The following is a 20,492-nucleotide window of genomic DNA, read 5'->3' on the forward strand; positions in this document are numbered from 1 at the left end:
CCAAGGGTTCAGCGGTTATTTTTACTGGAAGTCCCAATAATGACATTTTGCTTAAACATTACTCCCCCAAAAAATAGAGAAAAAAAAAACATGCTAAAACATAATATGCACAAATTAATTGTTCAACATCTATAACATTTTTTTTAGAAAATAGATAGGTGAATTTTCATTTCATGCCGACTTTAACCATCAGGAATTATTCTATCAGAAAAAGTGAGCGTCACATGCCTGCCAGACCTATATCTATATATATATATAAAAAAAATTATCTCCTCATTGAGTTTATGAATTGACACTAGTGGCATTCAATAACGCTTATGTAGCCTACTCATCTATTCTAAATCGATTGATACACCAAACCGTTTATGAATATCGCCTTGTTGCTCCCCGTGCTGTCTTTTTGGATTACTTACTATATGATTCTCCGTAGTTCCATCATTCTAGTGAGCGCAGACCTTGTAAATTCACTTAGCTAATTGATTTCAGCAGGAATCACGTTGCTGACTGTCATGTGATTGTACAAGCTTGGCCTTGTTAAGAGACTCGCGCCTTCAGGTCGGAAGTGCAGCGCGGGAAGCGCGCGTGCAGGAGGACAGGACAGGACCGGACAGATGAGATGAGCGGCCGCCTCGCTGTCAATCATACGATGTTTTGGCTGTCAATCCAGTGTGACCACACCCTCATGTCCGCTATGACCACACCTTCATTTCGAAAGATGAAGTCGGTGGAGAAGCCGGTAGCCCTAAAAGACGGCCAGTAGTAACTAACTAAACTTAACTCACACGGTTTATCTCAAGAAGTCTTGTAGCCTATAAACAACTTTAAAATGGCCGAAGAAGTGTTAATTACGAGTCCAGGCAAAATAACGTCGGTAAGTAGACTATTTTATTACTTTAAATTGTGTTATTTTGTTATAAATATGAGTAGGCCTATGTTTTGTAACCTCTCCTAACTTATTTGTTTTCGTTCTAGTTGTCTTATCATCCTTTTAAACCGTATTCTGATTGTCATATATGCCTCAAATAGCAGAATACTTTATTAAAGTTTATTTTAGTAGGTCGTTGAAGTTTGGTTGATTAAGGTTTTGTAATAACGTTAATAGTTTTTAAAATGTATTGTAATATCAATAATATTTAATGTAATCTTTAGTGTCACGTTTTTCTTTTGTAAGAAAAACAGTGTGTAGTAGATTTGTGTGTAGAACAAAGAAAAGCCATTAAGTTAATGTCACAAGACATTTTCTCAACAACTTCGACTATACATAAGCAACTGCATCTGACCACTTAGTGGAACAAATTAAGTTTTCCACTCATGATCTGAAGTGTAACGACCACTGAAGTCACACTATGAGAAAGCTATTCTCTCCTCATCTGACCTAAACTATGCCCCAACATTTTAAGATCAATAGAATAGAATAGAATAGAATAGAATGTTTTTAAACTTAAATATATTTGTTTATAAAACACTAAACATGTGTGCCACATGCATTTAATGTAATCCTGTTATGTAATTAGCAATATATATCTGAATTTAAAGAAAAGTCAATAATTGTTTCATTTCTGATTTAGTTCTTCCAAAACACACTAAGAATGTCTGAGATTACTCATGAATGTGATTCTATATCATCAGGTCTTCATGTGCTCATAGTTTCTTTCAAAGGTTTTTTTTAATTTTTTTTAAGAAAAACTAAAGAAACAACAGAGATAGTTTGCTGCTTTAAGGAAAAAATGAGGAAAATTACAGCTCATGGTCCATACATATTTGCTCTTTTCTTTTTAATAGCATCTTACCTCATCTCTGCTGGCAGTGGCTTTCCTGACCTCCTTTGGTAGCTCAATGCTCTATGGATACAACTTAGCTGTGGTTAACTCTCCTGCTGGGGTAAGAGCTCATTTACATACTCAATACCTTGATTGAAAAACTTGAGCAGTTGAAAAACAGTAGACAACATAACCAATACATTTCCATTCATCACAAAAAAAGTGTCTTCCCGCAGAGAGATGCATGTCATGTTAGAATAAACAAAGTGGCCTGAACAGAGTCTCTACTTACGCAAGATCTCAGAGAATGTTGATTTAACACAATTTTATGCATTCTAGACATTTTTGTTGTAGTTTGTAAAATTAAATTGAAGGAATTGTGGGATAATATAAGTATTAATATAACTGTATATTTAATATATAATATAAGTATGTGTATATATATAATCTCCTTAGGCTTTCTCCATAAACTTGAAGAAAAAAAGTGTTGATGCCTTATTTTAATATTTTATAGATGACTCAGTTAGATGTTATTTGTTCATCTTGGCTTGTCAGGCATTTTGTTCTGCAGTGGTTGCCTCTAGCAGCTCTTCATGTATATAAGTAGGGACCTATTTGCCCTGCCCCATTAGCCTGTTAATGATGAAAATATTTAAATTTTCCTGTCTGGTCTCCTGACTGGCTGTTATATACCCTACTTAAGTGGCTTTGTTTTGTGCTGTTTTTCTTGGAACATCACATGCTAATGAAGAGGATTCAAACAGAAATACAAAAATTACTGCTGAAATGGTTATAATTTTTATTTTATTTTATTTTTTTGAAGCAGAAGCTAAATCAATGTTATCGGTAATCTAGATTTTTTTTAAACTCAGTTTTAGTTCAGTTGAGAAAAATTGAAATACTGGTGTCCTCCCAAGTCTATTAAATGGTACTGCAGTGTCCAAGCTTGAGTTCATTTGTAATGGGAAAAGAAAAGGTACATAAACTGTAATTAAATTAGACTGTGACCTTAAAGTAGGCCTATGTGCTGCAGAAAAGTGAGTGAGTGACATAGAATGAAAGAGAGAGAGAAGAGCTTTTTACGAAACAGAGGCTTGTAAGTCCATGTAGATAGGTGTGTCTCACTGAACAGAAGCTTGAAATATGAAAAGTTGTTGAAATTTGGAATGGCTGGTCATGATGCATCTCTGTACATGAATTGAATCTGACAGTGATGTATATGTAAAAAAAATATATATATATATAGATAATAATAATAATAATATAATTTACAGAATAGTTCACCTTCACCCAAAAGTAAAATCACTATCATGACATTCGAAACATACTTGCTTTCTTCAGGCGATGAAGTTCTTCTCACGGGACATATGGACTACTATTATGAAACTTTTATAGTTATTTTTATTTTTTATTTTGTAGTTTACCTTACAATACAAGGTAAAAACCAAAATAGTATTCAAAAATTCCACTGAAAAGGATGCCCAACGGTTTTTCAACAGTATGGCGAAGAGTAAATGCTAACAGGATTTTTTTGTGAAATATTTGCTTTAATTTCTCTGTTTCTCTCTGTCTCTCCATTTCCCTGTCTCTCACAGTACATTAAAGACTTCTATAACCGTACAGTGGTAAGTCGTAATGGAACTGGACTAAACGAGGAGGCCCTGACGCTCATGTATTCTCTCACCGTTTCTGTGTTTGCGATTGGAGGCCTGGTCGGCTCTTTGATGGTGGGCACACTGGTCACCAAATTTGGAAGGTAAGTCAGGAGGAGACCCATAACATCTGGCATTGTGTGGTCACTGGTCTCTCTACCAGAAATTCCTCTGAGTGTCAAGGCCACCGAGGTATATTCTTTCTCATCTGTCACCCCACCTGACCTCTCTGACAGCACTGAATGACTTTGCCATGGCCTTGTTTGTACTCTGGAAAAGAGCAGACATTTTGTTCAGTCCACTAGGCTCCGGACATCTTTGTTCCTGATTAGTTCAACCAAAAATAAAAATGCTATCATCATTTACTCAAAATGTTGTTGAATGACTGACTTATTCCATGGAACACTAATTTTGAACAACACACTGGTCGATTTTCAATGCAATTACAGTGAATGGAGAATATGGAGCTTAAAAAACAAGACAAAAGCACAATGAAAGTATCATAAAAGTTGTCCGTGTGATTTATATTCCAAGTCTTCTGATGCCAAACAATAGCTCTGTCTTGGGACCACTTTTATGGTACTTTATGATGCTTTCTGTCCTTTTTGAAGCTTGAATGCTTCTGTCTGCATTCTTTGTAATTGTGTGGAAATGAGCTACTAGTACATTATTCAAATCCAGCCCCCCAGTCAGATAGGTTTGGAACAAAATCAGGATGAGTAAATAATGACTGAATTTTTTTTTATGGCCACAGCCAGAATTTTTATATCTGTGGCAGCATGTAGAATTATTGTATAGTGACAAAACTGTTTAATTAACCAGTTTCTAACTATGTGCACTATGTTAGCCATAGCTTACACTTTTATTTCGTGCTCTCCAAGGAGTCTGGAAGTTCTCCTGTCTAGTCTGTTCTGAGTGTCTATGAGTGGCGCCACAAGATTTGACTGCAGACATTTAAATGCAAATGAAAGACGATGATTCATGATCCTATTTATTGTTCTAATCAATTTCAGTCCAGCAAAATGTTTTATAGCAGTAAGGTGATCATAACGCAGAACACGGTGCAGCCGTCTGTAAATCAGGGGGAAAGTTTACAACTTGATAGAACTAATCAAGGAATGCAGCTATTTCACCCAGCAGCACTGTCATGGAACATCAGTTATCTGGTTTTGATAGTTAAACTCCCAGGTGTCCGGAGATCAAGCATGACTGTCCTAGCTTAATGAGCAGTGCCAGAGCAGGACTTCACAAGATTTGCTTTTGCAGGAAAGGAACAGTGGTAAACTCCACTGTACTGGTGTTCATAGCAGCATCTTTCATGGGATTCAGCAGGATCTGCAGCTCGCCCGAAATGGTCATCTTTGGTCGTTTTGTCACAGGAATACATTCAGGTATGTCCCAACTGAAAAAAAATCATGTATAGCAAAATAAGACATGAATGGACTCTGATATGCTTTCCTCATCTCCATCTTCCAGGTATCTCTCTTAGCGTGGTGCCCATGTACCTTGGAGAGATCGCTCCCAAAAACCTGAGAGGCTTCCTGGGGCTCGTGCCCAGCATTTTCATTTGTGCTGGGGTTTTCTCAGCTCAAATCTTGGGCCTGCATGAACTTTTGGGGAAGGTGCAACAGCATACTTAACTTCTATAATCTATTAAACATCATACAGTTACATTTTCATAAAAGTTATGAAATAGAGTTCAGCATTCTGTCTTAATTTGTGCTTTTTTTCTTGACAGGAGGAGCACTGGCCACTGTTTCTCTCTCTTGTGGTTGTCCCTACCTTTATCCAGCTGATGTTGTTACCGTGGTTTCCAGAAAGTCCACGCTACCTGTTGATTGAGAAGCACAATGTTCATGCCACTATCACTGGTGAGAGAAATTATTTTGAGTAAGAATTTGAGGCATTTAGGTATATTTCAAAAGATGAATCTCTCTATTGATGGCGTAATCCTATTCAACCATCAAATCTACCATAAATTTAAATAAAAAAAAACATATGCAATAGATCAACTTATTAATCAATATTTTTGTCTTGATTTTGAACTGAGTTTATTTTTCTTACCACACTGGCATTTTTAAAGCATAAATCTAATCAAATATATTGAAAATATATTCATTATATATTTGGTTACACTTTATTTTAAGGTGTCATTGTTGTAGTGTAATTATATATTTAAGTACTGAGTAATATCAAGCAACTACATGTACTTAGTATAGGGTTAGGGTAGGATTAGGATTTGGTTGAGGGTTAGTTGCATGTAATTATGCATAATTTACTGTTATTACTATGGTAAGGACACTGTAAAATAAAGTGTTACTATATTTTTATATAAATTTCTATATATTTTTTTTTTTTAATTTGCTTAAAAAATAACAAACAATGGGATAAAATAAACTTAAATCAACATGTTCTGATAGTCTTAATATCTCGAGTTAATTTATTTTGTTTTAAGGGTGATGAGATATTTTTACTGGAAAATAAGACAAAATTCTGATTAAGAAATTATTATTTTGCAGTATAGGCACACATTCTTTCATTGACATGTAGGAGGGTGATTGTTGCCATGAGATGAGTATTACAGTGTATGTATTATTTGTTTTATGTTGTTCATGGGTCATGCTTAAGTTGGGTATGTGGTGGGAATGGTATGACTGGGATATGGTACAGTGACAAAAAAGGCACCTCATGTTAAATCTTTGATATAATAAAGATTAAACCAATATCTTGTGTTCTCTTTGTTGGTACAGCCTTGAAATGGTACAGAACCAAATGCAACATACAAGCAGAGATAGAGGAGATGCAGGAGGAGCAACGCTCTCTCTCCTCAGTTGAGACCGTGTCTGTCTGGCAGCTACTACTGGACCAAACAGTTCGCTGGCAGGTCCTGTCTGTTGTGGTCATCAACATCGGTATGCAGCTGTCTGGCATTGATGCGGTAAGGTTAACATGCTGGTTTACATGTAGAGCTGACTACACTGCATGTTTTGAGATTGCATGTTGAACCTGCTCCTTCCCTGTAATAGAAAGGTGATGATATGAACACAGTGAACAGTGACAGGATCTGGGTATGGCGAGTATTAAGCCTCTAAAGCCTCACAAAATTTCTTCCAACATCAAATAAAAAGCAGGAAACTAAGGGTACATTTACACAACAATGATATGATTAAAATGGAGAAGTTTTTACTTTGAGTTTCCCACGTACAGATCACACCATTTTCAAAACAATCCCCATTCACAAGGATCCAAAACAGCCCCTAAAGTGAGTTCAACCTGTGCAGCAGAACATTGGCTATGGGCCAGAATTTAAAGTGGCTAAAGAGCCCTCATTTCTGTATTCATCAGAAAAGGCGAATTTCCTTTTTAAAATACTTAACTGCAGATTAATTATTCAGATGATTAAGAGGACAGAGCTGACATAAACCTCACTCTTTATCCATCAGAGCTTAACAAATAAAAAAATAAAAAAATTCATGGAATGTTTATGGAATCTAAATTGCACTACTCTGCTACAGCAATAAATATAAGCTATTATTCAAGCAAATTAGATGTATTTTTTAATTGTTACATCGTTAAAAGGGTGATTATGGTGATTTGGCAGATCTTTTTTGATATATAAACGTTCCCCTTTAAATCAGGGCTAACAATTTAACTATTAGCTTGTGATTCCAGAAAAGGATAGCTTTTCTTTTTCTTAGTAGTAGTTTGATGGTATAGTTTTGAAGTTGACACCTGTCAGCTGACACCGTCCCTTTAAACTTGCCTCTGTATAGCTCTTTTATGGCATCTGTATTATGACCAGAATCAGGGTTATGAATAAGAATTCTGATGCATCTCAGCAAAAACACAATGTGCTGTTAAAGATCTTCTCCCAAAGGAACTGTGCAAAGCTTTCTAGCATCACATTTAAAGGTTTTACCAGTGTGACATGCTGTAGAATTATTAGTTTTAATTGTTTTTAAAAAAATGTCTTTTAATTGTATTATTGCCCTGAAATGTTGTTGGTGGCAGACTAATTGTTCATGTAATAATGAGGATAATGACCAATAGAGAGCTCATTACCAGGCCCACACAGAATCCGTGAGCCCAGATCTCATTCGAAAAGTTATACATATTCCTCACTCCTTGCTTTTTGTTCATTAAATCATTCATTTGATGTTGGCTAATTTGACACTTCTCAGCTGTGTTTAACACATCAGATTCTGAAGAATTCCACAGATTATCTCCCAAAATAAGTAGAAAAAATGCAGAAAAAAAGTCTGCAGATTCCATCTGGACTTTGTCAAATCGCAATTTCTATTTCTGCCATGTGTTCATCTCATCTAATTTTAAAACCTCACAAAGGCTTTTGATGGCGATTCATCAGTTTAATTCATTTACTGACATTGACAATCATTCCACTGATTCTGGAAGAAGAAAAAAATTTTTTGAGGAGTTCCAGACCATGACGATGTGTGTGACTTGCATTATTCAGTTAGCCTGGCCTTTACAGAGGTTATTATGAAATAAATAAATAAAAATTGCTTGCTGGACAATAGAACAGCATATCCTTACAGTTTCATATGGCTGCAAAGCTAAAATATCAGTATTGTCTTTTTAACTATTTTAAGTGTACTTAAAAACTCTCTGAGCCTCTTTTGCAAATTCATAGTAACTTTAATTCCCCAAAACATAGTCTTGAACTGCTGATGTCAAATCCAAGTAGGACTATCCAGGTTTGCCCTATGGGGTTTTGATATCAAATTTGAATATTAAATGACATTGACTGTAGGGCCCTTAGGTGGCAGGTGACCCTGTGAGCGTCTGTGTGTGTATTCAGTGTAAATGGGGCTGACAGGTGGTGAGTCTTGGCTGACTTCTGCTTGAGCAGCAGGAGAGAGGCAGGCCGTGAGTGTCCTCTGCAGTCCCAGCAGCTCTCAAACCGTCTGTGTTCTCTCTGATTACCCCCCTGCCTAACCTCACACACAGCCCTCCAGCTCTCAAATTGAATCTAAAGTGTTGTATGCCGTAACCGCTCGCAGTCACGATATGCCACCTGTACAAGCCAAAATCACTATCCTTCCACTTACCTTCTCATGTTCTCCCCAGATCTGGTTTTACACCAACGACATCTTTGAGAACGCTGGAATCCCAGCCCCTGAGATCCAGTACACCACTGTAGGAACTGGAGCTATAGAGATCGTTGCAGGCCTCATAGGGGTGAGTTTTCATAAACATGGAATATTTCATAAACATAAAAAAAACTTAAATCAGTATATATCAATCATATAACAATCTCTAAATATCTTGTATGATTTTGCTTCTTGTGTAAATTTATTTTGTTTTAAGAATGATTAGATATAGTACACCACTGTAGGAACTGAAGCTATAGAGATTATTGAAGGCCCCATAGGGGTGAGTTTTCATAATCTACCGATTCGTTCACAGAGTCGAATGTGAAAATTGTCTGTTTCAATTATTGATAGTGGAAAAAGACTATCTGACAAGGTTATATAGTGACACAAAATAGTTTATTAGACATCACTTGGTCTATTACTACACTAGAGTTGCTACATTTGAGAAAGAACGTCTTTTCATATCTCAATCATTTTCATTTAGCTTTGCCCTCAATCTTTCTCAGCTCACGTTGTGTATTTTTCTGCTTTGACACTCATAAAAAAACACTGTATAAGATGAGCGTTAGAGTGAGTGATGTGTCTTGTTTTTGCCGCCTCCTTCCTTGGGTCACATCTCAGAGCTGTAATGAAGGCCAGATACAGTCCTCTTGCTCTCTCCCAGTTGCGTCGCTTAGCCAGGATTTAGTGATGCACCAGCAGCAACCGGAGAGAAAGAGGCACACTGTTAGTCAGAAGAACTCATTGCTGTCAGTGTCAATTGGCCTTCACTCGGGAGGCGAATGGCACACAAGAGGAACGCTAGAGATTGGTTATAAAATTACAGCTATTCATTCTTATGTCAGCTTCACCCGCCTTTAAGTCAACAGTGCACAGCTTTAGCGCTCAATTTTAGCAGCATTTAATGAAAAAACAGGGTTCCACTTTATGCTTTTACAACATTTGCTTTCAAAAAATCACCAAAAGCCATCCTTTCAAGACAGCAGTTACTGATTAATCTGATCGAGACAAAAAGGAAGTGCCTATTGTGAACATCCACATTACATCTCTTGTTTTTCCTTCAGTGTTTCACCATTGAGCGTCTTGGGCGAAGGCCATTGATAATTGGAGGTTTTGGTGTCATGGGAATTTGTTGTGCTGGGATAACATTGTCTCTCATTCTTCAAGTAAGTAAAACATAATTAATAAAGTGAAAAATACTTAAATCTAACCTGAATTAAATTTAAATTGCACTGCCCTTTGAAATAACTCTTAGCAAATATTTGGACAAGCTAGAGTGTCGTTATTTTTCATGTGATTGATTTATCACATTTTTATTATCTTTACATCATTTAATCACCATTTCCTATTATCATATTTTCAGATACATGTGCCTTTCATGAAATATGTGAGTGTGGGGTGTGTGGTGGGTATAATCGCTGGGTTCTGTATTGGACCAGGTGAGCTTTTTTGTGTCTCTCACCCTTTCTTCTTTTAATCTACATCTAAAGTAATCTGCATGGTTACATCACCTTAAGTCATGCTCAGACCTATTCAGTAAAGCACTGCTTCAATTGGATGAGTAGTTGCCTGCTCTTTGACCCTGAATTCCCAGATGACGTCTTCAAATAGTGAAATAGCGACACCTGGGGGAAGAATTTTGAAAAGCAAGAGCTTAGACCTCAATATATGTTTGAGAATTAGATGGTGTTGTCATATACAGTATATTCATTTTACAAAGACATTATATTTTGTCCATATTTTCCATATGTTTACATTTTATCTGTTCAGAATAGTTTAACAACTTTCAAACTTTCAGAAATAAGTAGTTTCAAATGTATTTGTTTTTATTATATGTATTATTTATTTTTATTTATGTATACTTGTTAGTATATATATTATACTTGTTATTTATGTATTTCAATAAACATTAAGTATTTAATAAACATTGTTCACCCAAATTCAGTAGGATTAATGCTATTTAACATTATTAATCCATTAAGAGATTTTTTTTTACATTGTATTTTACATATTTTTTTAACTTAAAAAAAAAATTTGATTGAAATTATTATTTAAAAACAACAACAATACTAACTTAGATGTTACATCAAAAATGTATGAAAATATACTTTTCTGTAAGCACATTGAAGATACATTGTTCCAATACAGATTTATTGAGTTTCTTAGTTTACACAAAAATGTGTGATCGTGAATCACATTTTTTTCATTTAAAAATATTTTGTTATTGTTAGACAGAACAGATAATAGTGTGCAGATATCTTAGAAATCTAGACCGAATTACATTAAATTGATATAGTGATGATAAATTGTACTGTTGAGAAGATATTGGCATTTTAAAGAGTTTCGAAGATCAAAGTATGAAAGTTAAAGTGTGTACTTCCCTCTATTAGTGCTGAATGAGCATGAGAATCATAGTTTATGCGCACAATAAGAACAGAGAGGAGTAGCTCTGCTACAGTGATGAATGAGACTAGAAGTGCTTTACTGAGTTGATGCATTATCCAACCCAACTCCAAAATCTATAATTCATTCTCAGGCCCCAGTCTCAATCGGTGTAATTACGTCTTTAATTAGGATTTTTTATGGCTCATTGTTCATAAACAATGATGAATATGGCTTTTTAAGACAAAATCTTGCATGAACAATGAATTACAAGCAGAGTTCCTTATCAATTTAACTGCAGCATGCCTCCTGCTGCAATTATCACGCACAAATAATGAAGCCATCGCTTGGCTTGTTCCTGAATTCATTACATTTGAAATAACACCTTGTGCCTCCTTATTTTTCACTTGTAACCAAAAGGGATTAGAACTTAAGCAGTGGAACAATCTCTGCTTCCTGCATATTGAGATAACGAGCTCTTCATAAAGCTAGTTTATTATCCTCCCTCCAAGAACTGTTGCACTACAGTAGAGCAGATCGTACATGCATGTGCATAAAAGTGCATTCATAATATTATGCTTTTATGCATTGTATTAGGCTAAAAAAATATGACAGTTCTAGGTTTCACAGTACTTTTTCTCTGACATGAAGTTCGGTTATTAAACATGAAAAATAAACATGCTGTCATGATATACCATTAATACGGATGTGTCTGTTTTAGCGGGTGTTCCGTTCCTGATCACCGCTGAGCTCTTCAAGCAATCCCATCGTCCTGCCGCATACACCGTGGGAGGGTCTCTTAACTGGATGTCGAACTTCACCATCGGCTTCATCTTTCCGTTCCTTCAGGTATCGTATTCATATAGCGCAGTTGAAGCTAAGGGTACACAGCGTATAATCAGAAAAGGGTTTTCCAGGATTGGGGTCACCTTGTGCATTGAAAACATTTGTCAAAGTCAATCAGTGTGAAATTCAATCATCTTCATTTAATTCAGCTGCTTTAAAAAGGAATAACTTAGTTTGCATTCCATCCTATTTCTCTGCTACAGATGTCTGCTGGGTCCTACTGCTATCTGGTGTTCTGTTCCGTGTGTCTGGCAGTGGCCATCTACGTGTACTTTGTTATTCCTGAAACTAAAAATAAGACGTTTGTAGAGATTAGTCAGATGTTTGCTACTAAAGAGGCTGTGGAAGAGAGCCAGGCCCTCACTCACCCAGACCAGCTCAAACTGAAAAAGATGAATGGATATGGATCACTTGAGAATGGTTCACTTGAATTCGACAGCTCTTCTTCCTGTCCTTGAACTCAAATGAAAGCAAACAATGCATAAGACAAGTTTAGGGATTAGATCAACTCTAATCATATCGATTATCATCCATCCAATAAAAGCCTGACTGAAAGGCTCGGTCATGCACCTAGTGAATATTACTTTTATGCGCAATGGGCTCAGACTGCAAGATGGTCCATTCCTCCTTATAACAAAACCTGAGCTGTAATTAGTTTTCAGAATCGGATTCAGATCAGAATCAGATTTAGTTTTGCTATGATGCTTAAACATCCTGAGCTTTGTGATACTTTGTGTGCAAGGACAATGACATATACATGTATTGCAACATGTATATTGATCTTGAGAACTTTTGAAATCACAAGCTAGATTTTTTTTATTGGGACTATTTTTCATGTTTATGAAATTTCTTCATGTATATATAGGCCTTATACATATGTTTATCGTATATAGTTGATCTCTTGATATAATGATCTCTTGCACACATTGTGAGCGTTAAATGGCATTGGATCATTTAGAAATGCTCAGGTGCTAACATACCACCTCATCAGAGACTGCTGTAGCAACTTTAAATACACTGAGATCAAACTTGCACAGGTATTTTACATATAACTTTGTTTTAATAATGTTGATTTTCATTTACAGTCATTTTGAATACTGCTACAGTTGTAAATGTGTATTAGTACGTACTGTATACACTACCATTAAAAAATTTAAGGTCAGTAAGGTTGTTTTAAAATAAATTAAAATTTGTATTCAACAAGAATGCATTCAATTGATCAAAAGTGACAAAGACATTTATGATGCTACAAAAGATTTCAATTTTTTTATAAATTCTGTTCTTTTGAACTCTCTAAAAAATATCAGCGTATTAGAATGATTTCTGAATGATCATGTGACACTGAAGACTGGATTAATGGCTGAAAATTCAGATTTGTCAAAGCAGGAATACATTTCTGTTTAAAATATATATATATAAAAAAAGTTATTTTAATATTACTGTTTTTGTACTGTATTTTTGATCAAATGAATGCCAACTTGGGCCAAAGTGACTTCTTTCATAAACATTAAACAATCTTACAGACCCCACATTAAGGTAATATAGTGTATTAAGGATATATATATATATTATCTTATAATCTATATATTATATCTGAGTTTCAATCTAATTTATATGGATATAACTATATTTGACCTCACATGTACTAAAAATATTTTTATAGTATTCAAAACTTTATAACACACCAAATAAAAGTGTTTTAAATGAGCCTTTGGTAACCCATTTATTGAGAACATCAGGGTGCGAAGTGAAAAAAAGCTTACAAAGCAGGATCTGAGTACAGACACCATTGGTTTCTTCCAAAGAGTGCCTTTGCCAGTCAGAAAAGAGCTTCATTAACTCACTGAAGAGGCAGATTTAATGCTTAATTAAAAAGAAGAGTCTCTCACCTTCCCCTATGGATACCAAACAGCTGTACTGCAGTTTATATTCAGATACACATTTGAGACACCTTTAATATGGTACTCTTGGAGGGTGCTGCGTTACTGCATTTAAGGTATGTATCAGATTATGGATATGTATCTATATAGAGAGCTTTGTGCTTGTATAGTGCTGTCTTTTCTCTCTTATCCCAGGCTTGTGCGAGTATGAATGGGTTTCTCTGGTCTATCAAGCCCCTGGGCGGTGTTCTCCATCTGTGTGAGCCTCTCCAGATCTCCCCAGAAGAGACCCACACAAACTAATGATATCATACGCCTGCGTCTCCCGCTCCAAGAAGAGAAATTGTGAGCTGAATTGTGTCTGGCTTTCTGTTTGGGCAGTCTTCAAACACCGAGCTCAAGGTCACTGGTTAAGCAGGTTCTCGATGGGCCATTGTGCACAGCTGTACTGTCCCAAGTCATTTTAAGAGAAATTACAGTGCCGGCAAGGTTTTGAAATACATCATACTTATTTTTATTCTGCTTCTACTAAACAATGTTCTGCTATTTTTTATTCAAATGTCATTATAATATACATACACACACACACTTACACATGTGTCTGTGTGTGTCTGTCTTTCTTTCTATCTATCGGTCTGTCTGTCTATCAAGGTGGGACAAGCTCATGATTGGGTGGTCTAGGGCCACCATGGCCCTATTGATCCAGATCTATTTTATTTCCCACAAGGCACAGCTTCGATATTTTCCACGGATAAGACTTTGAAGAACCTGCACCACCGACTTCAGGTAGCGCTGACATTTTGGCTTTTATGCACTGATTTTCACTGATTGGTGAGAAGGAGCATGGATAATAATGCCCGCTGAATCTTGTTTTGTAGAATAAAGCCTCTTAAATCGCCACCCACCCAGCGCAGCTCTAAATACGGCAGCTCATATTTCACTGTGAATTGACTCCCCTGATGGAATGAGTGTCTGTGTCCTGTAGGTCAGCAGGAGGAGAGGATGCTGGTCTAATTAGCAGCAGAGGAATCTACTGTCGGCCCAACACCTGTCATCACAGGCACAACTCTGCCCCCTGCTGTCCGAAAAAGGAAGGCAATCAAGGTGTCTACAGCAAGTGAATGTGAAGGTATGCTGTATTTATAGGCACATGATCCTCTTCAGTGTTCTGAATACATGTATTAGACATTAAACCATATATTTAGTAGCAAAATGCATCAATATGCGTGCACCGTATGAATGTGTCAAGATGTGGTAGCAGAATACCCACTTTCGAGGAAGACATTTTGTCATAATGACAATGGCAGGAAGCGGGAGAATATTTCAACACTCCCACTCCCACTGTCACCTCATAAAGAAACAAACACACACAGTACCCTCACACAGAAGACCTGCTGCTCGCTCCAACATTTTAATTAATGACAACAGATTTTCTTCTCATAAGTGCTTTAATGTGGCTTATTGCTGTAGCAGTCCCCTTGGCCGTGGAAATATTATGTTGACGGATGTGCTGTGTCGCTGGGACTCCCTGGATGGAGGCAGCTGTCAAGCCCGAGATGATAACATTAAGGCGAGGGAAAGTGATGACAAATGCCTGTTATCAGCGAACGAGGCCAGTGACAAATCGAATTGCGGCTCCCAAGAACCCCCATTACACCGTAATAAAAAAAGATTGATGGTCCTCTCTGTCAGGACCTCTGTTAATGCGATTTCGACTGGTCTCTCCGGCTTCCAATTAAGATGGCGAGGAGAAGGAGGGAGAGAGAAGCGACTACACACAACCGACTAATTGGATCTGAGAAGCCAAAGGCGTTCTCTCATTCTTTTACTCTTTCTTTCCCCTCTCTCTCTCTCTCTCTCGCTCTCTTCAGCTGTTACGCATTCTTTCTCTCTCACTCGTGGCAGCGCAGTCTGGAGCGAATGCTCTTGCATTCCGTTATTTCAGGATTTATGGCTGGAAGATGGGGATGCAGACTGCGCTGCCGGTGATGGGGAGCGCTGTCTCACTGCCAGCTCCCGCATACAGACGGGCACAGATGGGAGCGGAGACGCAAACCCAGCCAGTGATGAAACGTCCTGACAAACAGTGGGACAGACAGAGAGACAAATAGCTCCATGTGAGCTGCTTGCCATGCAATTAAGTAAATAAGGATTGACTGTGTGTCAGTGGTGGGCTCCGAGTACGTCGTTCTTCACTGATGTCTGTGTGCCCACTGATTTCATTACCACTGAATGCTTGTTATGCTCCTCAAGGACTTTTTGAAGATGAGGTGGTTAAGCAAAGAGTTTCACGCACCTTATAAAAAGATGCTTGTGATTGTTTTGCAATCATATTAGGTTGACCACAGAATTGATGGACCTATATTTGATTATTGCTGATTTGAACGTTTGTAACTAGGTCACGTTCATGCCGGTGACAATATCAGATCTTGAAGCCTGTGCAGTGGCATCTGAAAATTGTAGACTGACCTATAAAAGAAGGCACTGTCCATCAGCTCATCCTCCAGAGAAGCCTCCATGGCTCCTCTGTGACCTGAGGATTCATTGAATGATATAGGAGGTTTTATTGTGCCAAGCTTGTAGTTTTCGTCTGAGCTGTGCAGCCAGAGGGGAGCCATTTTGTCATTTTGACAGAACCTTCAGAACTTAGTGACATGAAAAGGGGGATATAACCAACCAATATTTCCTCCGCCGTTTTACTTTAAGTATTTGACTTTATTGTATTAAACCTTGGCCTGGCTTCACAGACAGGGCTTAAATTAAGCCAGGATTAGGCCTTAGTTCAAAAAGGGCATTTAAGTAGCTTTTATAAACGTGCCTTAGAAAAAAAACATTATTGTTGTGCATCTTGAGACAAAACAATGGCATTGACATATTTTAAGATTGTGATTGTGATTGGCTTAAACTTTGCCTTTTTAATTATTTTTTTAATTGTATTATACATATATTTTATTTAAAGCCCCCCTGAGGTGAAAATCAAGTTTTTAATGTTGTGTATATGTCTATGTGGTGTTTTTAATATGAATTTGCCCATGGTTTGTCTTAAAGCGTAAGTCAGCACCATTGCTGAGTATTTTGTCCTTAAAACTGCAGTAAACCAAAGACAGTCTCAAAATCGCGATTTGAAATCGCTTTCTGACGTCACAAACTACCTTAAAACTAATCAGTCAACGTGTGATCGTCAACAAGTGGATCTCTGAGCTTGTGTAAGTGGAGGCGGGGCTAATTTACATATTCATAGAACCGCGTATACTAAATGAGACAAGGGTGTAGAGTTGCATTCAGGCTATTTTAAGGCATTGAAGAATTTTTTTTCAATAAATGTTTCATTTTGGTGATCAAAGATCTTTAAGAGAACTGTCAAATTGGAGTTGGGTTATGAAAGTAAAATATTACAATATATATTTTTACCAAAAATAAATAAATGGTTGTGGTTCAAACTATTTTTTACTTATTTAATAAAAAAAAAAAATTCATTATTTTTATTATAGTATTTAAGACTACGGTCAAATTGTTGCATTATTAAAGTAATTTAACGTACAAATTTAAACGTATTGTTGATCCAAAAAAGTATTTGGTTGTGATTGGATCAAACTATGTCTTTTTGATTGCTTTTTGAATACAGTACACATTAATTTAAATAAATAAATACTTTAGAGTTTCATTACTACAAAAGCAAAAGAGGAGGTTTAGTAGACCAAAATCGTTCATTTAGAATTTTGGTTTGAAAAAATTGCTGTCAAGCTGCAATTGGCAGATATTTTTATGCAAAGCAACTTACAGTGAATTTACTGTGAAAGCATGCACTTTATATATAGTGCATGTATCCCCTGGGAATCAACCCATGACCTTGGTGTTGCAAGCACTTTACCGGCTATGTAGCAAAGCTGCAAGAAACCACAGAAATCCACCACGCGATCATTGAGCCTTTCTTCTGTATGCTTGTGTCAAATATGCCTGCACACAAGAGTATTTTGCACACAAATGTTTATCAGGAAATGCTGGTTTGTGATTCATTCTGTGTCGAGAGAATGAGTTTCACTGAGCAACGTGTGCTCGTTTGATGAATCTGGCCTGTTGAGTTTATGATGATCTAATAAGCTCATTTTGTGGCATAGCTTTCATCACTTGGGCACTGCTCAGAGCAGAGCTGTGAATCCAGGGCTAGGGAGGTGTGTGATGAATGGCCACAGTCTGGCCCCTACCTCGCCCCCGTCCGGCTGGAGCTCCCGACAGCCAAGCCGAGGTTAGGGAGACAGAGGAAAGAGATCAATTCTTTGAGCACAGGGAGAAATAAGGCATGAAATTAAAGCGAGCTACTGCTGACCGCCGCCTGATCCTTACTGCAGTTAAGCCTTTATCTCACCCTTTCTATATGATGGCCTCAAAAGCAGGGGGCCACTCATGTCCATTTGGCAATGCCCGGGGTAGAGGCTACACCGAGAAATGGAGACTAAAGCAACAGACGAGCCCTGCCTAAGATGGCTGCCAGATTCAGCGCTGATGACCCACCATTACTTATACTGCTTGAGACCAAGTGCAAGGTCAGTTCAATCTAGCCCCACCATAAATCAATGCACTAGTGGAGAAGCCAAGGTTATGGCCCTGACAGCCATCACTGAGGAGAGGGTATTTATAGACAAGGAGCGAGGAGGGCTGTGTGTGCGTTTCTTTATCTGTCTGCATGTTTTCTCGAATCACTGTGCGCACACCTGACTTAAACATGTTTATGTAAATATGTTTCGGTCGTCTGTTGGTTTATCAGTCACTAAGGGGAGAAAATGGGAGCAAACTGTTTGAAATGTGGAAAGATTTCTGTTAGGTTTGCTACAGAATCAATACTGCTGCTTGAATATGAAAAATAAGAAGGAAGCACAGTGTTACAAATGTGAATTTGCATTTGCATGTACCGGTACATATGCAAAACAACAGTACACAGGCAGTGCAGCTCTTAATTGCAGTCCCAGAAAAAGTGTAGAAGTCTTTTGGGGAGAAACGAAACACAAAGGCTGTCTGGTGTGCCACCTAGAGTCTGCTGTCAATGGCAGCACCAAGGTGTTATTACTTTGGTTTGGCACTAAAGACAACACCTAGAGCTACTGTTTTGTCCTATAGAGATGAGATGTAGAACAATAAATTCATTCTAAACTGATAACAGCCTTAGAAAACTATTATACTCAATTTTAAAATTGCTTATTGATGCATCACCACTGACTGTCAGTACTTTAGGCATGAACTAAATAATTTTGGTTGATTAAAGTCAACCAAAGGACAAACATACTGACATACAAACGTAATTTTATTTAAGATTACAAGTCAAAATGGAGTTACATTTTTAAATTAAACATGAATAGAAGATAGATAGAATCACCTTTATTGCCAAGTACCGTGGGTTTACGTGTACAAGTAATTTGTCTTGGTGAACTGGTAAAATAAAATAATATTAGTAGGATATAACATTGTTGGTAAGATAAGAAAGTGAAGCATAAATATAAAAATGTGAACAATTTAATAAAAATAAAAATAGAGACATTAACTGTATATTAGTGTAGAATGTGCAAAAGTAGGCTATTGCAAAAGCTCACAGTTTGAAGAAAAGAAGGTGCAGTAGTTGTAGTAGTAGTAGTAGTTGTGTGCGTTAATGTTACGCATATGAAACAACAATGAGTTTTTGTTTTTTGTTTTGTTAATGAAATGTGTAAATCCATGGAGGCAGATTAGAGACCATGGTGAGTATTGTTGAGACCAGTTGCAAATGGAAAGAAGCTGTTTTTGTGGCGTGAGGTTTTAGTCTTGATGGACCGCAGTCTCAGCTGGAAGGGAGTGCCTCAAAGTTTGTGTCCAGGGTAAGGGGGGTCAGCCGCAATCTTAACTGCCCGCTTCAGGGTCCTGGAAGTGTACAGGTCCTGGGGCCGGTTGCACCAGCTGTGCGTAAGTTATAACTTAGCCTAGTTTTGACGTAAATGGACACTAAGTTACGACTTACGCACTTCTAAATATTTTTGAGTTGCACCATTAAACTTAGTTGAAGCGTAACTCTACGTATAAACTAAATATTTACGGCAGCCTCCGATCAGGAGTAACGGATGGAATAAAATATCAGACAGACTGAACTGCATCAATATAAGCTCTTCTTTTACCTGACAGACTTCAATTCTTTAGACATATATGATTATGCTGACATTTACACTCGCTTACATTTTAAGAGAGAGAACATTATGTGAAAAGATTACTTTGTTAGCGGCTATCTTTAACACGAACCCGTCCTTAACAGAGCGCCACTGTGTGCATCGGCCCATATTGTGCATGTCAAATATCAGTCATAATCAATAAACGTAATTTCTTATGTTTTTTGTATCAATATTTATTTATTGATCCTTATTCATTTCATTTCAAATACAGTTTCTGAATGTTATTTACATATAAAAACACTAAATGCTATTCATGATCAAGTAGCCTATTGTATTTAATGGAAACTTATTTTTACCGTTAGTAACGTGAGGCAAAAGAATGAAGGATTTAAACTGAAATTCGAAGGATTTAAACTGAAATTCACAGCATTTCAACACAACATCTGCTCACGTATTTGAAGGCTGCTATTGGATCATCGAGGCTAAACGTCATATTATGCGACTACGCATTACTTTACGGAGAGCTTACGACCTACTAGCTAAGTTCTGCCTTACGAACAAATGGTGCAACAGAATAAAGTTCAGAGTTAGTTACAAACTAGCTAGTAGTTACTAAGCCTCTAGTGTGGACTTTATGTTCCAATTTAAGAAAGAACTTACGCATAGCTGGTGCAACCATAGATATCATATAATAAAGGCTAGATGTCTCGCCCGCGCTGCTGGCCAA

General features: G+C 37.1%; 1 protein-coding gene across 1 annotated transcript; it reads left to right on the plus strand.

Annotated features, from left to right (window-relative positions):
* The first annotated feature begins 608 nt into the window (after nt 1-608).
* On the plus strand, nt 609-13,461 carry slc2a15a (solute carrier family 2 member 15a). The gene is made up of 12 exons (XM_082153041.1): nt 609-871; nt 1,783-1,881; nt 3,356-3,516; nt 4,679-4,803; nt 4,889-5,034; nt 5,151-5,283; nt 6,163-6,350; nt 8,501-8,611; nt 9,591-9,692; nt 9,890-9,965; nt 11,630-11,757; nt 11,958-13,461. Exons 1-12 carry the CDS (start codon nt 827-829, stop codon nt 12,210-12,212), a joined length of 1,569 nt encoding a protein of 522 aa, XP_082009167.1. The 5' UTR covers nt 609-826; the 3' UTR covers nt 12,213-13,461.
* The last annotated feature ends 7,031 nt before the right edge of the window (nt 13,462-20,492 follow it).

Source organism: Leuciscus leuciscus, assembly GCF_965113295.1.
Source record: "Leuciscus leuciscus genome assembly, chromosome: 22".
Classification (NCBI taxonomy): domain Eukaryota; kingdom Metazoa; phylum Chordata; class Actinopteri; order Cypriniformes; family Leuciscidae; genus Leuciscus; species Leuciscus leuciscus.